This window comes from Phoca vitulina, unplaced genomic scaffold (assembly GCF_004348235.1).
Source record: "Phoca vitulina isolate PV1807 unplaced genomic scaffold, GSC_HSeal_1.0 scaffold31, whole genome shotgun sequence".
NCBI classification, from domain to species: domain Eukaryota; kingdom Metazoa; phylum Chordata; class Mammalia; order Carnivora; family Phocidae; genus Phoca; species Phoca vitulina.
Window position 1 is genome coordinate 8,772,059 of NW_022589734.1, and position 24,180 is coordinate 8,796,238.

Consider the following 24,180-nt stretch of genomic DNA (forward strand, 5'->3'; position numbering starts at 1 on the left):
CGATCTTCCATAGCAGTATTGATCACTTTCTGTGTGCTAGGCATCACACTAAGTAATTTTTATACGTTCTCATTGCAAATTAAATCATGAGATCAGAAATTTTTATCTCTATTTCATAAGAGGGATTTCATGTGCACTGAACTCTTCAACGTCTCCTAATATATGGTGAGGCTGATGGATTCCATTCCTTAAAAAAAAAAAAAAAAAAATGCTTTACCTAGCTGTAATTCACATATCACAGTTTAGCCATTCAAAGTGTATAAGTTATTTATTCTTGAAGTTATGTACTCATTTGTTTTATCCAATGCTTAGGCCACCCAGGTGCCCCTAAAAAGCTCTATTTTTCTTATTATTTGGAAATAAAAGTTCTTTAGCTCTCAATAATTATTTACTCAGCCAGTAAGTTATAAAATGTATAGATTTGTTAATAACACGTGTCCTTGTTCTTTAGAGGGCTTCAGCAGCAGCCTTGAGTTGGCTTTTAGTTTAGAAAAATCTAGTAGTTGTCAAGTCTAAAGTTAGTGGAATAGCAGGAATTTCCCATCTTGTTTTTAGCCACTGCATATTCCAGTAAGCCCAACACAACAAAAGAACCATTAGCTACACTGAATGTATCTTATTCCAGCTCCCTCCAAGGCAGTTCAGTAGTTAGTTTCACCTCAATGAATACTGACTACAGGAAAGAAAGAAACAAACAAAAAATATTTTTTCAACCACATTTACTGGCTCACATAAATATGTGAAAACAAATCCGTCTTCCCTTTCTGTATACTTGGCACAATTTATTATAGTTATTAAACAAATTACTGTAAATATCCATAAGGGGGAAATGAATTGTAAAATATGAGACGGAGGTCGATAAATAGCCAAGTTATGTCACCACTGAAAGGACTATTTTTTTTCCCTTAAGATTAAGCCACTGATTTGCAAGTTTTACTAAAATAAATTTCATCTATGAAAAAAAGGTTAATTTATAACTTGATCTCAAGTTTTGACAGTTGAATTTTTACATAAAAGCTGCAAAATTTCAACTGAAGAACAAATAAACATTCAGACATAAGTTTATTCCAACTTCAGCAAATAAAGAATGACTGTGTATCCATTTATGTTATTTCTCTGGTCCAGAATATACTTTCCATTTAAAATATTTGTGATCATGCTTCTGTATGTCATGGATAGCTTCTAGTGGGAATTAGTATATAGTCTGTTCTTGATGAAGACAACAATGGACAGATGTTGCCTGATCCCTGGATAATGCTGAATGTGACAAAACCAGCGAGACACATTAAGATATTTCTCCTTTTCTTGAACTGTCAGGTCAACCTAAATAGAGATTAAAAACACACACAACACAGACATTGCATAAGAACAATTATCAATACCATTTGTGTAGAAGATAAAAAACTCAGGGAGAAAAACTCCAGTTCTCAAAAGCCAATACATTTAGATAATGAGTAAAAAGTTTCAGCCACTTAGAAGAGCCATTTGTTTGATGCTTTTATGTTCAGTTCAACACCAGACATGCTTTTTAGGGAACTCTCAAATTTTCAACAAATGCAAAAATTACATTAACCCAGCATCTGGAGATCCAAATGTTACAGGATTTGTGTCCCCTTAGTGCCCCGGTTCTTGGTCACGCTGCTTCGAAGAGTGAAGAGTGGACCAGACGAAGAATGGTGGGCAGCAAAGTTTATTGAGCAAGAGTATAAAGTTCCCAGAGAGGGAGGCGGGCCCGAGTGGGTTGCCCTCAGAGTTTCTAAGTTTAGGGGTTTTTATTGAGCTCTTTTGCGGAACTTTCTTAAGCAATCAGGGTGTGCTGAGTTGTGCCAATCAGAGCTTTGGTCACATATCTGTCTATTAGGTTAATGTCCACGTGTTGATGGTCTTTTTTTTGCTGACATCTGGGGGCTTAGGTCTTACCTGTCCCTTGCCTGTGATATTGACAAATGCTTTTGTGGTTAACTGTCTTATTTTAGGACATTTTGTAGAAGTCATTTCTGCAAAGGCTGCAAAGCAGAATGTCAGTGTGGTCCTAAGCTGCAAAACAGGGTGTTAGTGCTGTTTTATCTTAGCTGTTCTGACTCCATACTTTCTTGTTGGGGACCCTGGCTCTGACCATCTAACTCCTAACAGAAAGAGTTTGTTTTTTACTTTTTGGAAAGGAAGATAGGAGAAAGGAAGAGAAGAGCTTCCAAAAGGCTAAGACACTGGTTCTCTCTACAATATTTTTAGCAAATCTAAAAGCAAGGTTTATTAGGACCTAACATGCTTAACAAGGGAATACCATGTAAACTCGAATATATATATACTTCCTTTCTCTCTATGTATATTACTTCCTTTCTCTTAAGCTCTGGGGAAAAACTGTACTCAAGAAGATGATGACCCACTTAATTACAAGTGATTATTGCCTAATACAAGAAGGAAGGGCTATTTCCAGTGGAATATGCCTCAGATGAACAGACCTTCTCAATTCGGTTTGCTACAAAGCTGAACTCTCTCTCCAGTGGAGGTAGCAGGCCACACAATTTCCTGTCAAGCTCAAGAATGCCCAGAGATTTGGTTAGAGAAAGACACAATAAAAACAGTTGGTGCCGATCATTTCACTGGGCTCCAATTCCAAAGTAGGTGACTCAGAGACTTTTTGAGACAAATCTTGGACTGGAATGATTAAGAGCTGTCAGGTAAAGAGAGAGCCAGCGGGGCAGTAACTAACAGCTACGACCCATGTTTAAGAGTAGAGTAGGTAGCTCCTTTTCCTCTTCTTAAATCAACATTTATTCAACAGATATTACAAGTCTCTGTAAAATTGACTGGAATATTTACACAAGGGAAAAAAAAAACCCTCCTGTGGTTCACATCCATTAGCAGTCTGCTTGTTGGAAGGCATGTCTAGTGAGACAGATGTCCTGTGGCTGTTCAGAATTTAGCATACACTTGTGTCTACAGGCAAAGACTCTGCTACGTTATTGGGTCAACAACACTGAAGGTCAAATCACTCTAGTATGCAAAATGTATTGCAGAATACAAAATAGTATTAATAAAATTAAAAGGTAGATATGTAGTATTTTCTCAATAAATGTTTAACTGAACTCATATTCCCATTTCATATTTACTATAAGGCAATTTATAAAGAAAATTTTTTTTTTTTTTTTTTTTAAGATTTCATTTATTTATTTGACAGAGAGAGCGAGAGAGCACAAGCAGGGGGAGCAGTAGAAGGAGAGGGAGAAGCAGGCTTCCCGCTGAGCAAGGAGCCCGACGCGGGGCTCGATCCCAGGACCCTGGGACCATGACCTGAGCCGAAGGCAGACGCTTAACCATCTGAGCCACCCAGGCGCCCCTAAAGAAAAATTTATACAATCATCCTGCTTTCCTTTTTACCTTAGACATGAAGATACTATTTTATCAACAATGTATTAACATTGTCTTTGGTGGCCTCAGATGTCCAACTCTGTAGGCTCAGTTTACTTAAATTATTAGCAGTGAAAAAAAAAATTATTAGCAGTGAAAGTCTCCTGCTTCTGCTACATAAAAAAATTTAAGTTTCAGGTTTAGGTCCTTACTTATAAGCTGCTACACAAATTATAAAAATATACTCAACTTGTTTAAGGCGGTGTAAGGTTGCATCTAGTTATCAGAAATACGTTACTGGAACTATTTCACCTACAATATCGTTAATCTATGGCATATAGGAAATTAACACATTAGTCAAGAAAACTGACCAAGAATGTCTTTTTTTAATATAAAAGTTACTTTTTATTAAAAGAGAATTCATGGCTTCACATATGAAGAGTTATCTTATTCCTAACTATCTGGTCTGTACACAGGAGGCAAATAAACAACCACTACAGAATAAACTGAGTATCAGTTTATTCAAAAGGTAAAACACATTTTGTAAGAGCTGACACTTCATTCTTTTTCTAAATCTTTCCCATATGTGAACTTCACCAGCTCAACCACTAGTAAACACAGCTACAAATCTAACAGGAAATCGGGGGTGAGTTTTCTTCATTCATACACACATACGTATGTACATACATACATACATTCGAAATCAACTTCAGCAACCTCTCCCGATAGCTAAAGCGAACAAGTTTTATTCCAACTTGATTTCATGTCAGTTGCTGAAATACAGGATTCAAATCTGACCACCTTCTACAATTTACTTTTCACAACTCTTCCATTGAAAAGTCTCCACTCAGCCACTTGGTGAAATGTTATTTTTCTGAATGAATTAAAACACACTGAGAAGAAAGCATTTCCAAACAATACAGTACTAATGCTTGTTTGATCTATGTGCAAGTTGTTCACTCAGACTCTGAAACACAAAGGGCAGTGTCTGTTTACTATTTACATTTCAGAGGAGTCTTTGCTACTGCAGAAGGCTGGTTAATGCTGCTACTATTATGGCCTATTATTTAAAATGGCAAAACAAGACACAACACACAGCAAAATCGATATTCTCCAACTTAAAAATTGCACATTGAGTCTCTAGTGTAAGGATTATGAATAGACTCAAGGCACAAAGGAACTTATTTTTTATTTTTTGTTTTTTTTGGGGGGTACAAAATAAATTTTTTTAAGGTTTATTTATTTTAGAGAGAGAGCAAGTGAGTGGGGGGGAGAGGAAAAAAGACAGACTCTCCAGCAGACTCCCCACTGAGCACGGAGCTGGATGCAGAGCTTGCTCCCACGACCCTAAGATCATGACCTAAGCCGAAAGCAAGAGTCGGATGCTTAACTAACTGAGCCACCCAGGAGCCCTGTTGCAAAATAATTTTTATTCCAAGAGCTTCTAAAGCTTCTTCTAATATTTCCAATTTATTCCAATAATTTTTAACTAGATGACCTACTTCAGAGAATGTAAATCTGTTCATTTTCCCTCAGAAAATTTTGCCAGAAATACACAAGAACCTTTCCAAAAGGTGCTGGTTACCACTGACCCTCCTTTTAGTTTAAATTTTGGAGCTTGTCCCATGAATCTGAGAAAATTATGACTGATCTCAATTTGTTAGCTCTGCTGTATTTTTGGTAGGCATTTTATTTCTGAATTTACTGTAAATAAACACAAAACAGACCCCTCCCTCCCCCCCAAAAAAACCTTACAATTTTTTAGAACTTTTTAGATGGGATCCCCTAGGCCCTTTCACGTACAACATTGGTCTTCCAGCATCCCTCTCTAGTCGGCTAGTTTCTTTTCCTTTCTTACAACAGGAGAAACAATGTGACTTTCCAGTCACCACTTCCTGTTTCTTACTGGCCCACATGCCACTGTGTCTACAGCCATGATTCTTGGCTCTTTCTACCTAATCATCCCTTTTTATTTATATTGGCTCTCTATACCTAGTCTGAACCTTCAAAGCCAAAGAGATAATATTCTTAGCTACTAATTTCCCATGGAGACATGTGAGCACCACTTTAAGTGACCCATTCCAGATCGGGGTGAGAGGCTGGTTTGCTACCTTCGGGACATTCTTTATGGCTGGTGCTGCTGGACTGCACTTTAGCTGTTTCTTGTACTTTTCCTTTCTTTCCAAAAGAACGACATACCTCCACTGATGCTCCTAACTTCAAAACAAATGTATTTTAGTTGATAACAATCTCATAGTCAAGCAGCTCATAATGCTACAAAGGATTTCAATAATCTTGAGTAACAGTGTGTTCACAGGGACTGCTATCTACGAGTGAATCACTTTAAGAAAGCAATGAATCACTGGTATGATAATAAACAGCCACGCTAACTGGCAGTTTCACAAAGGAAGAACAACGTAATATTCCTCAAAGGAATTAAGATAGACCAGATCTTAAAATTAGAGTAACTTAGCCACAACTAAAATTGGGCTCACAATGAAACAAAATACTGTGGGATTATCTGATGACTTGAAGGTTCCCTGACTGCTGTTTTGTACCCTGTGCTGATTACATATTAAGTATTTAATAATGGGAACAAATAAATGAAGGAATGCATGAGGGCAAAAATAAATATACTGCCAAAGCAAAGAAGCACAAGAAACTGTCTGATGAATATGAGCAGGTAGCCAATCTGAGCTTTACATCGATTCTGCCTGAATTTAATACTGAATAATCACCTTTTTCTCATCTGGATATATTTACACCTAACTCAAGAGGGATGATGTCATTTAACACCACTGTGCAATTCTATCACAGTAGAGGTTTGAGTCGGTGAGGAGTTCCTTGAGAGGGTGTTTATTTCTCTGATGTACTTTGCCTGCACATGGACCAGGGTGGGAGAGATGCTTTGGTTATGGACTCATTTCACGAACCCAAAGGGATGGTGAGCTGAATGATTTACATATCATTTTACTCACTTTTGTTTTGAAAAAGATAAGCATAATATCCTTCATCATAATATCCTAGTCACTACATGTAAAGAGGACATACATTCCAAAACAGGAAATATAAATGGGCACATATCATTAAATATTGTTAATGTAACCCGAGTTTTAACATGCTGCATTGAACAGAACACTTCTAACCTGCCTGAAAACCCAACACCCTCCAGGACACCTGGATTCATAATTAAATAACTATGCAGCTTGTGCTATCACTATTTCGTTTTATAGAATTATGACCTTGTTCACTCTGCTGGCCAAGAAATTCCAGACAAGCTCCCTCCTTCTGAGTATTTCCTTTCCCTACCACATGACCTGCATAAGCAAGGAGAGAGAAAAACGTAAATACACACTTGGTTTGCAAGAGTTAGACTTTATTACATGGGAGAAATGCTGTCCTTCTTAATGAGAGTCGATGCCACAAGAAGACAGGCCTTCACTAGCCAAGTGATGGTCCAGACAGGCCTTCATTAGCCTGCTCACAGCATCACACATAGGATTAGAGATGACATTTCTCCTAATATTAAGCTTTAAAATTAAGTAATGCCACATTTAAATGTTTTAAAAATGTCTACAAGGGTGCTGTTGTTGTTAGATATAAATTGTTCTTATGCTCCTCTAGAAAGTAGCCATGCTCTTAACAGTGGACTCGCTCTCAAGTCAAGTTATGGACACCTCCTAGTTGAAAGACTGTAGATTTGTCACCGGGATAAAGATAGGTAGATACCATAACAGCAAACTCTCTTTAGCTAGAGGCTTTTGTATTTTGAAATAAGGTATACCATGCCACGTCACCATTCTACATTCAAAAAGTTACTAAAATATTTTGAATCTAGAATGGAATAGATCAAATTATTTCAGCTCTACTTAAACTGTCTTCACATTCAAATAAGGTTTTAGAGTTAATCATATTGAAGCATAAAACTAAAGATTACACTATAAAGATATACAACCTAAAATAGGAAATACAAAGAGGAAGAGATTGCTAAGCATTGCTGATCTCAATAAGCATCTAGTTGTATGATGCATTGTGCTAAGAGCTGGAAGGGGTACAAAGAGAAATAGGACATGATCCTCCTCAATCCCCTTATTTTGCTTAAAATTGAGTCTTATCTCTTCAAAATACAAGGAGCATTTGTCCTAATTTATTCCTGTTGTACCAATAGTTATTAATAGCCCTCCTTTCACTGTCAAAAGTGTTTTGGATGAGAAAACAGATGGTCATCCTACTCACATGCAAGATTTATATTCAAACTTATCACTAAGCTTTCTAAAACAACACAAATTCCCTTAAATAGCCAAAGGCATCCGAATCCTGCAGATATTTTTCTGACAATTTCATGATTCTACATTTTACTTTGTTCTACTTGCCTCTTTAACTTTTCTATAATATTCTGACCAGAAATTAGCACTTTGCCTTATTCAATTCTTTTCATGTGAAACAGTTTTATCTCTTCGAAGAGATCAACAGTTGAAAATAGGGTTTTATATTTCTTTTATGTCTCTCAAGGATAGTATTATAGACACATATAATGAACTCAGTATGTATAGTTGTAATAATAGAAACTAGTAGGCTGAGCGAAGGATCATACTAGGTGGTTACAGTGATGATGTTATAGAACTCAGCACAATCCTTTAGGGATTTTAGAGAAACAATGCTTGGGCGCCTGGGTGGCTCAGTTGTTAAGCATCTGCCTTCGGCTCAGGTCATGGTCCCGGGGTCCTGGGATCGAGTCCCATATCGGGCTCTCTGCTCCGCAGGAAGCCTGCTTCTCCCTCTCCCACTCCCCCTTGCTTGTGTTCCCTCTCTCGCTGTGTCTCTCTCTGTCAAATAAATAAATAAAATCTTAAAAAAAAAAAAAAAAAATACATATAAATTCTCTTTAAAAAAAAAAAAAAGAAACAATGCTTAATAAGTCGAGTAAATCCACTGAGGAATTAGAGCTTGAGGGGGGATGAAGAAGAACTGTCATACATTATGGTTTTTTTTTTCGGTCATACATTATGTTATTTGACGGTGTATGAAGGGCGTCCCCATACACTGCGACGCTTGCAGCAGAAGACGCAGTTCGTCTTGGCCCCTCCAAAACCCAGGCTGTGTCTTTGCACAAAGCGCTTGATGTTCCAAGCCCTAGCTTCCTTCTCTATAATAGGAGGATAATACCATCTCCTTCCGAGTTATGAGGTACGAAGAGAAAATATACATAAAACTGAAAAATCTAGAGGAATCCGTTATGTTATTCAATGTTTATGGAGGGGAGTGCAGACTATATGCATGTGGGAGGAATTACGTCAGACGGTAGTGTTACAAATATGAGTTGCTGCAGTCTCTGGCTCAAACAGTTTACGATTTAAAAGAGAGAAATTTTCCAAGAAGAATTACAGTAGAAAGTGAAACAAACTGAAGCTGAGGGAGGCTGTGAGGCACAGAGCGAATAGAGGAAAGGGCTCTTCAGTATGCTTCAGGAGCCTGAGAGGGCTTCACCAGGAGGTCAGTGCTGCAGCTGAGTGACACTTGCTGAAATGTGAACCAGTTTGGGAGGAAGAAAAGGGCTGGGCCCAGGGAGCCAAAGAGAAGAGCAGTACGAGGACCTTGAGCAGAGGGAGCACAGGAGGAGAGACCAGGGAGTATGCTAAGGCTGAGACAGGGGAGTGTGGGGCGAACAAGGATGATGAGGCTGGCAGGGGAGGCAGGGTCAACATGAAGAAGGGGCTCCCAGCCCAGGCAGTGAGGAACTACTTATTTTGAGAAAGAAAGACACATTTGTGAGAAAAATCGCTCCAGTGGCCATGAAGATGGACGGTATGAGATGAAACTGGTGGCAGGAGGCCATTTCAATAGCCCTGACAGAAGATAATGAATTCTGGAACTAAGGCAATTGTCACCCCAGGATCACAGGAAGACACATGTGAGAGGCATCCAAGAGGTGGAAACAAAAGAACCTGATTAATTGGATGCATGAGGCGCGGGATACAGAAAAATCTACGGGTTATTTTTTTCCACAGGGGAAAAGCTGGGTGATCTCAAAGAAGATATCTGACCTCTCTGTGCCTCTCTTACTTTATCTGTAAAATGTGGATGATAATAATAATACCTACCTTACAGGGCTGTTTTAAGGATTAAATGAGTTAACATTTATGAAGCATGGAGAACATAGTGAGTGCCATTTAACTGTAAATAAATTTAAGATGGGATACAACTTAAAAAAACTGACCAGGGGGCACCTGGGTGGCTCGGCTTGGTTGATTGGGCATCTGACTCTTGATTTCACTTCAGGTGTTGATCTCAGTCAGGGTCCTGGGATCGAGCCCCGAGTTGGGCTCCACACTCAGCGGGGAGTCTGCTTGAGGATGCTCTCTCTCCCTCCACCTCTGCCCCTCCCCCAACTCACACTTCTCTCTTGTAAATTCTCTATAAATAAATTAAAAAAAAATAAAGAGACTGACCAGATAAAGGGGAAAATTGCACATATGGGAAAGAAAGGATATAAAATTTGGGACAAGATCCAGAAACAGGGCAGGAGGGTGAGTTCAAGTAAGAGGGCAGTGAAAGGAGACAAGACGGTTAAGGATAAGCATGCAGTGGGCTGGAAGATGAAGGCATTCAAATGAACAGTCTCCAATTTCTAGCTGAGAGAGGGAGGATGACTCCATGATAATGACTAAGATAAAGGGGGAGGGAAAGGATGGGGTTAAGGAAAGTGCTAAAGGTCTGGAAGTATGCCTGGGAGGAATGAAAGAGCTGATCCGTAGGAGAGCCTGGCTGAAAATGGATAGTATAAATTTATAGTGGTACCAATCTGTAGCTTTGGGATTTCTCCAACAGAGCTCAGCTTGGATATGGGATTGAAGGCATTTATGAGAACTGACCAAGAGGTGGGGATTTACAGACAAAGGTGGTGAATGTACAGTGGAGCAAAGAAGCTGCAGATACTAAGAAGAGTATCGGAAGTTACACAAAAGGGGATCTAGGTTGGATAGGGAAAAAGTAAATAGGTTTGGAAATGGGAAGGAATCCAACTGCTTCAGACAATGATGGGATTAGTGAGTTAGAGATTACGAGCTAAGGATTAGCGGTTTCACAGAATATGGGGTATGCAATTAAGATGTTAGAAGGAGAGTGGGATGCTGATGACAGGGGCCAGGTGATGATGACGATCAAGCTCAAAGGGTGGCAAGAGAAGTAGGTGCGAACAAGAATAGAAACAACAACAGGAAGCAAAGAGGTCAAGGAACAGGAAGCTACTATATTTGATGGAAATGTGGAAGGAATATGTGCATACGGTACCTTGTATAAAAATAATTCATTTTCATTTGAGAAGGTGAAAATGCAAATTTGATTTAAATTCAAGACAAATAAAAAAATCATTCTGAACATTACAGAGAAAAAAGCTAACAACTATTCAAATACTCACTATAAAGCGATGAAGTCCATAGTACAATAGGATATCTGCTAAGGTAAAGTTATATCCTGTAAGGTAGACTTTATCTTCAAGATATGAATTAAGATCCTAAAAAATAAAAATAAAAAAAATAAAAATTTCATTTAAAAAACAGTCATAATTGGGGTCCCGGGGTGGCTCAGCCAGTTAAGCATCCAGCTCTTGATTTCAGCTCCGGTCATGATCTCAGTGTTGTGAGACTGAGCCCCACATCGGCTTCAGGCTCAGCTCGGAGTCTCCTTGGGATTCTCCCTCTTCCTCTGTCCCTCCGCCAACTCACGCACGGGTGTGTGCACTCTATCAAATAAATAACATCTTTGAAAAAAAATAAAAAACAGTAATAATAAAGTTAACTACCATATCATTGGACTTCAAACATTTAGAAGACTATTAAAAAACAAAACAATGACTTTTAATTTGATAAATTTAATCTGACATTAATAGATTCAGATTCATTCAAAGAACAGATCATATATTAATCACCTCGTTTTAAAAATAGGGTAAATGTTATTAGTCTTATTTTATTTTAAAGAAATAAGAAAACATTAAAAAATGCTATTCAGAATGTCATCTATGACCATTTGAAAGACACCAATTTTTTTGGGGGGGGTGGAGATCATTATGTTCATGTTAGATTTAATTTTTCCATTAAAATATAAAAAGCTCTTCAATAATTTCTCTTAAGAGGATTATAATTTATTGGTTTGCTGTATTTTTATATATGTATATTTAAAAATTTTTAATTGTAATACAATCATGTTTCCATCTTAGCCACTTTTAAGTGTGTAATTCAGTAAATATCAGGGATATTCACACTGTTGTTTAATCAGTCTTCAGAACTTTTTCACACTTCAAGACTGAAACTCTATCCTGTTAAACAACACCCCATTTCCCCCTCAACCCGGACCCTGGCAACCACCATTCTTTCCATTTCTATGAACTGACAACTTTAGACACAACACGTAAATGGAAGCATAGGGCATTTGTCTTTTTGTGACTAGCTTATACCTAGCATAACAACCTCAAGGTTCAGCCATGTTGTTAACATGAGTCAGAATTTTCTTCCCTTTTGGGGCTAAATAATATTCCATTGTTTATATATACCACATTCTGTTTTTCTGGTCATCCGCCAATGGGCCCCTCTCGACTATTATCAATAATATTGCTATGGATGTGGGTGTACACATATCTCTTTAAAGCCTACTTTGAATTATTTTGGGTATACATCCATAAGTGGAATTATTGGATATACGGCAATTCTATTTTGATCTTTTGAGGAATCAGCATATTGTTTTTCATGGCAACTGTACCATTTTACATTTTTTTTTTTTTTAAAGATTTTATTTATTTATTTGACACAGAGAGAGAGAGAGAGCACAAGTAGGCAGAGAGGCAGGCAGAGGGAGAGGGAGAAGCAGGCTCTCCACTGAGCAGGGAGCCCGACGTGGGGCTCGATCCCAGGACTCCGGGATCACGACCTGAGCCGAAGGCAGCCGCTCAACCGACTGAGCCACCCAGGCGCCCCTCATTTTACATTTTTAACTGGCTTCTTAGTTTTTTTGTTGCTGAGTTATAGGAGTTCTTTACATATTTTGGATATTAACTCTTTATCAGTTACATGATTTGCAAGGATTTTTCTCCCATTCCATGGGTTGCCTTTTCACTCTGTTGACTGTGTCCAGTGATGCAAAGAAGTTTAAAATTTTGATGTAGTCCAATTTATCCATTTTTACTTTTGTTGCCTGTGTTTTTGTTGTCATATACAAGAAATCCCTGCAAAATCAAGTAACATGATATTTTTTTCCCTAGGTTTTCTTCTAAGAGTTTTATAGTTTTAGGTTTTACAATGAGGACTTCAATCCATTTTGAGTTAATTTGTATATATTGTGTAAGGTAACATTCCAACTTCAATTTCATTCTTTTATAACTGGAGATCTAGTTTTCCAATACCTGCAGAGACTCCATTTTTTTTTTTTTTTAAGATTTATTAATTTATTTGAGAGAGAGAGAGAATGCACGCGTGGGTGTGCGGGGAGGGGCAGAGGGAGAGAATCTTCAAGGAGACACCGTGCTGAGCACGCAGCCCCATGCAGGGCTCCATCTCAACAACTCATGATTCATGACCTGAGCCAAACCAAGAGTCTGACACTTAACCGACAGAGCCACCCCTAAAACTCCAGTTTCAAACACCATTTAAACCCACAGAAAGTTCTTTGCCATTTGTTCTCCAGACCACAATCATCAATTTTCAAAAGGCAATGTTAAATTAAATATATACACAAAAGAGTTCATTTAAAATCTTTAACAACAACAAAATATTAGTAAGCACTGAGCTCCCTAAATGGTGAGTAAGCACTTTTGAAGGAAAAAAAAGAATTAAAGTACATGTTAAAAAATGAAATAAAAATCTTAAGAGATCCTAATCTAAATTAGAAGTAAAGTCTGACAGAACAGCATGAATGAATCAACTACCTCCCTGAGAAAAGAAAAAAACGTAGATAAAAGAAAGATCGTATGAATACTCTGAGTTCCTCTCAAAATTAACATGTAATTTCACAGCACAGGAATTCATGCTGCATTTATTACATTACATTCAAATCAAATGAGACAAAAGATTCATATAACCTTTAGATAAAGGTTTGTAAATCAGTTACATGGATTATTATCAGATATTCTCACAGGCTTCTCTAAGGACTCGTGTTAGAACACTGCTCAGTGGTCAACAGCATATATTCCAGAAAAATTCCTTAAACTGTAGAGAACATTTTGTTTTCTCAAATCACATCCCAAATGCTGGCCCATGGTATTTCTGTAGGTAGTAAATATTTGCTGAACTGAATTTAATGTCTTTGAGTCTGCCCACGTCTTCGTCTAAAGACAGTAATTTTCAAAATGCTATGTAAGCATGGAACTGCTGGGGCACTACAGATGAGGGCATAAAGGAATATGGACAAAAATGAGACAAATGCAGGAAAATCAAAATAAAATTTGGGTACAGAGGGTGAAATAGACTGGTATATAAGGAGCTACCACTTAAATTCTAGAGTGATCTGTGAATGGAGATGGTTTCTCTCCAGTGTCTTCAAATGAAACACCTTGGATAAAGTTTAAGAATAAAATATATATTCAATTTAATTTTAAGAAGCATTTTTTAAAAAGGCCTGAAACAATAATTTAACACTGGTTTGTACAGTGTATATATTCTTAAAATAGAATCCATGTGTAAGTTTTTGTTATAGAGACTCAAGGTTGTCGTCTTTAAAATGTCTTTATAATTAATATTTTTCTGATTGGTGATATAATTCAAATTTTCCCTGCCATATCACAGAATTTCACATATTCAGAATATTCACAGAATTAATATTCAGTGTCCATTTCCTTTGTTTTAAACAAGTCTTTCCCATGGCCAAAGTTATTATCAAATATTTCCTCCTATAGAGTTCTGAGGCTTTTTTCCCTATTAGTATTAAACTTTCTAATAACATTGAAAAGGCAGTATAATAAACAGTTATATATTCTCCATCTAGATTCAACAAATGTTAGTGTTTTGTAATGCCTGCCATTTTGAAATTATGTATTACATTATGAGCCATTTAAACTTAGAATAGTGGTTTTAGCCCGAAATGGAACTTTAAAGAGTAAGAAGTAAAAATAAGTAATACTTATTACTTATTAATAGATAAGTATAAAAAGATAAATAGCAGTATTAAAAAGAATGCATACAAGGAAATTTTTAAAATGATTTAAATCCTGATACACCTCTATGAGGCAATACTAACAGGTTATCAAAAAGATAGTATAAATGAATATTCTGTGGACATGAAAGGTATTCACAACACCCTGTCAGTGAACAAAAACGCAAGTCACAGTGGCCAACAGCTGCCCACTTTTAAAACAAAACACACACATGTCTATATGGAAAGGAAAAGCATGGAAAGAACATGAAGGGAGTTCAATAAATATTTGATGACCAAACATAAGTGCTATTAGCACTTCTCTCTTGGTGGGACTACTAATGCTTGAAATTTTTTTTCCTTACTTATATTTCCTAAACTTTTATAATAAATATTTACTGCCTTTAAGATAAAAACAGGCAAAAGCAAAGCAAAACAGAAAACAACACTTTCTCGACATGTATCATATGACCTCACTGATATGAGGAATTCTTAATCTCAGGAAACAAACTGAGGGTTGCTGGAGTGGGGGGTGGGGTGGGAGGGATGGGGTGACTGGGTGATGGACACTGGGGAGGGTATGTGTTCTGGTAGGCGCTGTGAATTGTGCAAGACTGTTGAATCTCAGATCTGTACCTCTGAAACAAATAATGCAATATATGTTAAGAAAGAAAAAAAGAAGAAGAAGAATGTAGCAGGAGGGGAAGAATGAAGGGGGGGAAATCGGAGGGGGAGAAGAACCATGAGAGACGATGGACTCTGAAAAACAAACTGAGGGTTCTAGAGGGGAGGGGGGTGGGAGGATGGGTGAGCCTGGTGGTGGGTATTGAGGAGGGCACGTTCTGCATGCAGCACTGGGTGTTATGCACAAACAATGAATCATGGAACACTATATCTAAAACTAATGATGTAATGTATGGGGATTAACATAACAATAAAAAATTAAAAAAAAAAAAAAAGAAAACAACACTTTCTCATCTATGCTTATATGGCCAAAAATCACACTGCAGTCCATTATACATACATTTGTCTCCCCCACTGGTCTGAGCTCTGTACAGGCAGGGACTGTGTCTACTGGGTCACTGGACCACTGGCCCTTAGAACTGCATCAGGCACATCAGTGCAGGTACAGGTACAGGTAAGGAAACTGGCAGAGCAAGGATGACAACCAAATCACCTGTTCCCTTGTACACTTCAAAAATGGTAATATCGCCAGATTCTCCTGATTGCAATTTCAAATAATATTTACATATCCCAGATACAACATTTTGGTGGAATTACTTCTATGTTCTTAATACCCAATCTCTGAATACAACTTTGAACTTATAAACCCAATTCAGTGAAATCCTGTTCATATCTTCCAGAATGAAGTACTTTATTACCATCCTTTCTTCTGGAAAATTGTAAGAGATAGTTATATTTATATTTTATTTGCCTGAAATCCCACATTCACGTAGAGGAAAGACATGCTTGCTTCCCTCTAGAAAGGCTGCTGAGCATGGCAGAGGCCAGTGGGGGGGGTCAGTATGGATATTAAGCATTAATAGTTGATCAGGATAGACCTATAAAGGAACAAAGCCTGAAATTTATTTTTTATCAGTTCTCTTTATGATATCTATCAAAAATACAGTTTAAACCATTTCCCCAGAATGATCACTGAAAAGCTTTCAGTTCTATGAGACCTTCTTGCACAACTCATACTACCAATTTATATGACACTGGGAATAAAATTAGAAAACAGTAGGGATTCCTGCAGTGATACGTGGTTGCCTAGATGATCTCTAGGTTCCTTTAAATTCTAAGCTACTATAAAAACTTTTTTTGATCTGCTTTATTTTTATGTAAATAAATAACAAAAAGTATCATTTGGAATATTTTTTACTGCTGGTGACTCTGGAGCCATATTCAGCTTATACCTTATACTGATAGATTCTTTTATTCTGATTTTGCTTCTTTGGAAAGAAAATACAGATCTTAAAGCAATAAGTCTCAAGGAAAAAAATGTGAGTTTTTTCAGATCAATCTAACAGTTTTTTTCAGTAGCTCCCGAAGATTCTGATTCCCTTCTTGCCTTCGAGAAAGTACTTTACTGCTGAGTGCAGAAACTAAGTATTAAGACATCCCGTTTAAAAAAAAAAAAAAATCATACAAATAATTGTTGACTGATGAGTGTTAGGAAGAAAAAGCATATAGAACAAGGACCCACATGTGTTAAGGGAAAGGTGGTCAAGAACATTTCTCGTGAAGGGGCATCTGAGCTGAGATCTGAAGGGGGAGTGCAGGCAGAGTCCGTTTCCAGCACAGGTAGTAACAGGTAAAAATTACCCTGAGGCAGAAGGAAACAAGAAGGCCAATGGCTTTGGCTACTGAATCTCAGAGGAGAGAGCTTCCTGCTACTAACAGTTCATGCATTTTAGCCTCTAAAGAGAAGTCACAATACCTTCAACAGAGTGCGGATATCGTCTTTATTGGAGTTTCCATCTACTCGAGTTACTCTGTATTCCAACCACTGCTGAACGATTGCTTTTTCTTCTGCAGTGCTCCCAAGCAAATATTCTTTGTTGGCCTGCTTGACAAGATGAGCTGCTATAGTAGTCAGTCCTGTTAGACTTGGACCATTGTTTGTTTGAAGAACTGGAATCTTAAAAAGAAAAAAAAGTTCTTCTGAAAAATTTAAAAAACAAATACCAACATGACCTTAAGTTCTAAGGAGTTGCTAAATCCCTCACTGTTTTGTCAAACGCCCTAGGATTCTACTCTAAGATACTAAATTACATTCAAATGAATATCAGGAAAATAGTAGTTAAGATGTTATGTACAATTTGAGAACAGATGCTTGAAATGACACAGTAGTAACATTGCAAAAGTCAATGTTTCTACGTAATTCATAACTGTGCATATACTAGAAGAAAAAATGGAAATCCTAATAATACTGCATTAGTTTGGATCAAGTTTACCAATACCCTATGTTAGCAAGATGAACATACTTAAATAAACCTGACTTCTGTAACAACAAAAGGATATAATTACAGTAACACTGACTTAATGCTGATGTAGTTAGAACCACCAAATGAGATATGGGTTGGTTTTAGTGATATGTGATCTAATATAATTACATCTCGTTAACTAGGTATGGACTGTGACAGTGACTTGGTTGCCATGAATTGCATATCCACCGATTTTTTAGAGTGAAGTCACTGTTGGCCAATATTTCATGTTTAAAAAACATTCCAAAATATAACTGGGGCCACTGATAATAGTCTGGGCTTCAGGTAATCATTTGAAAAATAATCCTGTTTTTGTTTCCCTTATTAGAACAGCAATACTGGGGTGCCTGGGTGGCTCAGTTGTTAAGCGTCTGCCTTCAGCTCAGGTCATGATCTCAGGGTCCTGGGATGGAGCTCCACATCGGGTTCCCTGCTCAGCCAAGGAGCCTGCTTCTTACTCTCCCTCTGCTGCTCTACCTGCTTGTGCTCTCTCTGTCAAATAAATAAATAAAATCTTAAAAAAAAAAAAAAAAAAACAGCAATACCAAGGTTCAGATTATAAGAAATTGACAATTAATTTAAATGTTCTTGATGCACAACCAAGCAAAGCACTATGAGAAATTTAAAAGAAAATGGAAGGTATCATCTGATGAGGAGACTGACCAATTACAAATAATATACAATCTAAATGACCCAAACAAACAAAAGAAGAGTATTTTCGTGGGAAGACAGCTGCTTTTTGCAGTCACTAAATATCTTGTACTTGTAAAGTGATTTACACTTCGCAGGACACTTTCATACTCACATCTAGGTCAACAGGACTCTGTGAAGTATACAGACAGATTAACATTTTACAGATACAGATTCAAAGATTACTTCCTACAAGTCAAAGGAAGTAACGAAGGGTACTCTCTGGTTTTCCACTTCTCATTCACCACTTAGCTCCTTGAATTTTCACTTTTGCCTTCACACTCAAATGAAGCCTCTACCTCTAAGATCACCAATAATATCCTTTTAAAAAATGCACTGAAAGAAAACAATAAGGAACCCTCTGGGGGTGCTGGTTCTACTGTTTTATTCCTTGCTGGTTGGTTCCTTGTGTGGTTACCTACCTGTGTTCACTTTGTGGTAACTCGCTGAGATTTATTTGCTTTTCTGAAGGTATGTTATACTTAAAAAACAAAACAAAATAAAAACAGAAAAAGAACTTGCCATCAATGAGCGTGTGGGGGGAAATGACATTTAATTCTAAAGAGAATTATTTGTAAAAATAAATTATCCATAATCCTACATTGCTAAGTCAAAAACTTCCCAGTTACCTTCTCATTACATCTTCTAAGTTGGTCAGTAATTTCATCATCATCTTACAAAGAAAGAACCAAGGTCACTCGCTTTGTCATGGCAGAATCAGGGTTTGGATAAAGTAAGATTGCCTCAAAGTCCCTTCTCTTTCCTTCATACAACCTAAAGTACACAAATCTTATGTAGTTGCAATCGTGGGACACATACTTTTTCCACATTCATTTTAGGATGGCATGGTCTTCTAAGTAATCAACGTCGATGGCTAATAAGTAATATTATAATATGCCGATGTACCATAATTTAACAAACCATTCTCCGAAAGCTGGATCTCTGGATTGTTTTCAATTTTTTTCTTTTATTTCCTTAAATAATCTCTATACCCAACATGGGGCTCGAGCTTATGACCCCGACAGATCAAGAGTCGCATCCCCTACCAACTGAACCAGCCAGGCGACCCTGGATTGTTTTCAATTACACAGTCTCCCCTTATCTGTGGGGAATATGTTCCAATACCTCCAGTGGATGTCTGAAACCACGGATAGTACCAAACCCTACATATACTACGTTTTTCCTATACATAAATACCTATGATAAAGTTGAAGTTATAAATTAGGCACAGTAGTCCGAGATTAACAGCAAGAACTAATAATAAAGTAGAACAATTATATCAAGATACTGTAATAAAAGTTATGTGAATGTGGTCGGTCTCTCTCCAAATATCCTATTCTACTGTACTCACCCTTCTTCTTGTGATGATGCAAGATTTCAAAATGCCCATATAATCAGATGAAGTGAGGTGAATGATGTAGGTGTTGTGACATAGTGCTAGGCTACAGCTGACCTTCTGACACTATGCCAGAAGGAGGATCATCTGTTTCTGGATATGGCTAACCATGGGTAACTGAAACGGCAGATATCGAAACTATGGATGGGGAGGAGGTACACAGACGGGTGACTACTGTATCATTGGTAATGCTGCAGAGAAGGCCTTATTGCTTGATGTGGAGAACAAAGGCAAAAGAAAAAAAATTAAATTTCCTTACAACTTACAGCCCAATGACAAGTCCTCAAGACAGGCAGAGTGACATTCCTCTAGGAACTCAACTGCCTCCATCGATGTTAATACTTTGCTAAAGGCAAAAGGCAACCTTAGCTTAACATTAGCCTGACCTCCAGGATCCTATAAGTCTCCTTTAATGTATAAAAATCCCTTTCGAAACCTCCTTTATCTCTACCCCCAAGATATATGTTAGCACTCATACTCCAAGCATATGGCCCACTGATATATGTCTGAAGGGTCTCATGACTAAGGTTTTACTAGACAGTAATAAATGATCTTTTCCTAACAATAGCTAGCCCCTCAAGGTCCTGGAAACCTTGCTTCCAAATTCCTTAGAGACTTACGCTATCCTTAACCCTCTGCCAACTTGAAAGTATATAATCAGTCATTCCTCACAACCCCAGTGCAGCTCTTTCTGCCCCCAGGTCCTGTCCCTGTGCTTTAATAAAACCACACTTTTTGCACCAAAGATGCTTCAAGAATTCTTTCTTGACCATTTGTTCCCGAACCCCAATATTTTCACATCATTGCTGGCTTACTGCTATCAGTTGTCTCCCTGCCCCACCAAAAAAAAAAAGACCGAATTTTTTCATTTATTCCCATCCCTTTCCCCAAACATATAAATAGAAACTTTCAATAGCTGCCCTCTGCTAAGACCAAAAAAAAAAGTTTTAATTAAAGTAAGAAACCACACTATGAACTCCACAGCCCTCACAACTGCCCTCAAACTATAATTTTGGGCTTACTTTGCATTGTAGCACTTTTCATATTGGTCTACTTCTTGCCCCAAACTTCCCAATCTTTCATAATTTTGGCCTTACACACTTTAAACACCAGGTTTTCTGTGAAGTTTACAAATCCATTCTCACAGTCAAAATTAACTTTCTCGTCCACATTCCTCAACAATGTCTCCTCCGGGGGGCCTGGGTGGCTCAGTCGTTAAGCGTCTGCCTTCGGCTCAGGTCATGATCTCAGGGTCCTGGGATCGAGTCCCACATCGGGCTCCCTGCTCTGCAAGAAGCCTGCTTCTCCCTCTCCCATTCCCCCTGCTTGTGTTCCTGCTCTCGCTATCTCTCTCTCTGTCAAATAAATAAATAAAATCTTTAAAAAAAAAACAACAACAAAAAAAACAATGTCTCCTCCGTTTAGCATATATTCTGTCTTGCCTTAAATTAATTGTCAATGACTGTTTCTTATACTAGGTAAGCTTCCTGAAGGCAAGACTCATGTCTTGGCAATGTTCTGTAAAAAAACAGAAACCAAACGAGGAAGCAGTGGGTGAAGGGAAGGAATTAGCATGTGGCCAGAGGAAAAAGCAAAAGTAGGAGGCTTTGTCTCCAGTCAGTGGGCTCATCTTGGACAAGCCCCAAGACCTTTCTATGCTTCAGCTGAACTTAAGTGTAAGAACTACACTAGGACTGCTTTTAACATAAACCAAACAAAAAACAGAAAAGTAAGAACAAAAAATAAACGTCACATGGAAAAAATCTCAAGGAGGCAAAAAAAATGTTATCTATCCAAAGTAGTCTCCCTACAATTATTCTCCTTTCCTAATGCATTCCCCATCGACGTCAACGATATTTACGAAACACAAACGTTCTTCACCGCCCTGAGAAATCGGAGTCCTTATATCTTACCAATTGTATACTGTATTAATCTTCCCCTTCATTCTCTTCACGTCATACACTGAACTTGAACAACTCAGAAAAACCTTCCTTGAATCTTCCAGATTGGACCAAGACCACTTATGTGCTCTCTCAGCCATCTCGGCTTCAATATAGCACTTTTCACTTATTGTAATTAAAATAGCAACAATATTTGCCCACCTTGTTAAAACCAAGCTTCCTAGGGAGGAAGGAGGGTGTCCTTCTCAACCACTGCTGCATTCCCCAGTCCCAGCACAGTGCTACTTGGCACCCCGTTAGTTCTCTGGAGTAGCTGCGTGACGCTGAATGAAAGGTAGTGTTAAAGTAAGTGCTGTCACTGTACGCAAATACGGGGCCTCCAGATTGGTCTAAGGGCTCTTTGAGAGCTCTCCTCGCTTTCCCAGAACAGGATGACAATTTCCCAGGAGAAAGGGTCAGGGCAAGCCCGAACGGGGCAGATTGCCCTCCACCCTCCAGCAGCCAGGGCCGCAGGAGACCGAGAGACGCCAGGCAGCCCGCCCTGCGGCGCAGACACGTGGGGGAGGAGAATAGCCGCATCCTCCGCCTCTGCCGGCTAGCCCATCTTACCCGGGCTCAGCAGGGCCCGCTCCTGTCCACCTCTTCCCCTCCACGCAGCCCCACTTCTCACCTGGCGCTCGCCCTGAGCGCTGTATTTGTTCCCTTTACTCAGCCCCAGGGATTTCTCCAGCAGCGTCAGCTCTGCGACCGCCGCCATCTTCCGGCAGGAGCTCCTGGTAGGGGAGGGACTAGGACAGCAAGGATCTCCTGCATTGGCTGGGAGGGAAGGCCCGCTCCCACAAACGTCACCAGCTATTGGCTGAACGCAGGGGGCGGGGAAAACGCGCCTGAGCGCAGGAGGCGAGGCCAAGGTAAGGGGCGGGGCGGAAAGGTGGGTGTAAGACAGGTGGAGAGGTGGTGGCAGACAGCTCTGTGAGTTCTTGGAGCTCCTGAGGGCTTATTGGCATAACGGGCTTTGGTGTTGCAGTAGACGGAGTCAGCCAACTTCTAGACAGCAGGCTGTTGTCCTGGCTGCCAGAGTTAACTGGTTAGCTGATTTGGCATGCTAAGAGATTTTTTATGCATAATTGGAATCGAGATTTACCTTAGCTTGGCTTGGGAATTTGCGAATTTGAACAATCAAATTGAATAGCAAAGAGTTCACAATCTATTAGGAATTTCTAACGGTGTTATTCATGGGGATTTTAATTGTATTGGAAAAACAAATTTTTCTTCATTCAATCTACAGCTCAATAGTAGCAGTAACATTAAAATTTAAAGATTATTTGTAGAGCACTGTGTATGTTAGATACCATCAAGCAATTCCTGTGCCCCAAGAAAATCAGCCATTAATAGTCTTTTTTTTTTTTTTAAGATTTTATTTATTTATTTGAGAGAGAGAATGAGATAGAGCATGAGAGGGTCAGAGGGAGAAGCAGACTCCCCGCTGAGCAGGGAGCCCGATGTGGGACTCGATCCCGGGACTCCAGGATCATGACCTGAGCCGAAGGCAGTTGCTTAACCAACTGAGCCACCCAGGCGCCCAGCCATTAATAATCTTAATGATCTTTATTTGCAATACCACAAAGATAAAGTAGTGATGTAATTTATGTAGCTTTTTTCATGTAAATAAGCAATGCATATAACATTTTCCTCCTGAGCTGTTATATGTTTAGGTCTTTAAAGTAGAAAATGGGTAGTGTATGTTGAAGCCTGGACTACTTCCAAAAGATTTCTGGAAAAAATTTTTTTCCACATTGAAAAGTGAATGAACAAAATGTGTATTAGTCTGAGAGAAATGGAAAAGAAGTACTACAAGGTAGCTCATCACTAATTCAGAAATACGGACATTTCATAGGGAAATGCTGTCCCTGTGTGATACCATCCTTTCACCCAAATACTTAATGAGTTAACACTGGCAGCAGAATTAAATGTAAGGAAAAGGAAATTTGGCCAAATCAACATAAACAAAATACAAAGGAAATTCCAGTGTAAGTGGATTGTTGCACATTGATTTTCTATTTTCCATATACAGAGAATTGAATGACTGTTTCACTACTTCTAAAATGGCCAGTCCTCTGAGAAAATTCACCTATCTATTTTCAGTGTTTAGGTTCAGTTTCTGCTTATAATAAAACATTTTTAAAGATTCCACAGTTATGTAATTCCAGTGGATGGTATATTTAAAATAAGGCTTGACCTAAATGACCTGAACTGTGATTTGAGTTCCAGGATAAAAAATAACTGAATGGATATTCCCCCAAATGATAGAAGTGATAATTTGGGGGAGTAAGATTGGATAAATGGGTAGAATATCACCTTTTAATTTATCCAGTTTGAATTATTGCAGATAGATTTTGTAATTAAAAAGAAAATTTGTTTTAATGTAGATAGAAGCTTCTTCCCTTCAAACCCTGAAGTTTTTTAATACTGAATTTCTTTTTATTTTCTGGTATTCTTACTTTTGTTGTGGATGTTCATGAATGGGGGTGGGGGGAATTGGTTAACCACTGCAGTGCTTCTGAAATGAAAGGGAAGGGAGGCGGTGCCACATAAAAGAGGCAAATTTAAACTGGATTCCAGGAGCCAGAGGTTCTATTCTTTATTCAGCACTAACTGGTTGTGTCGCTCTAGGCAGGCAATTAGCCTCATTAAGACTCAGTTTCCCCAAATATAACCCCAGTGGGCTTGGATTCTA

The 24,180-nt window shown here is 38.4% G+C and overlaps 1 protein-coding gene across 1 annotated transcript; it reads right to left on the minus strand.

Moving 5' to 3' along the window:
- Positions 1–702: 702 nt before the first annotated feature.
- EEF1E1 (eukaryotic translation elongation factor 1 epsilon 1) lies at positions 703–22,230 on the minus strand. The gene is made up of 4 exons (XM_032424746.1): positions 22,114–22,230; positions 16,910–17,110; positions 10,769–10,864; positions 703–1,323 (listed from the first exon to the last, which is right to left on the minus strand). The coding sequence occupies exons 1-4, from the start codon at positions 22,198–22,200 to the stop codon at positions 1,183–1,185; spliced, it is 525 nt and encodes a 174-aa protein (XP_032280637.1). The 5' UTR covers positions 22,201–22,230; the 3' UTR covers positions 703–1,182.
- Positions 22,231–24,180: the final 1,950 nt, after the last annotated feature.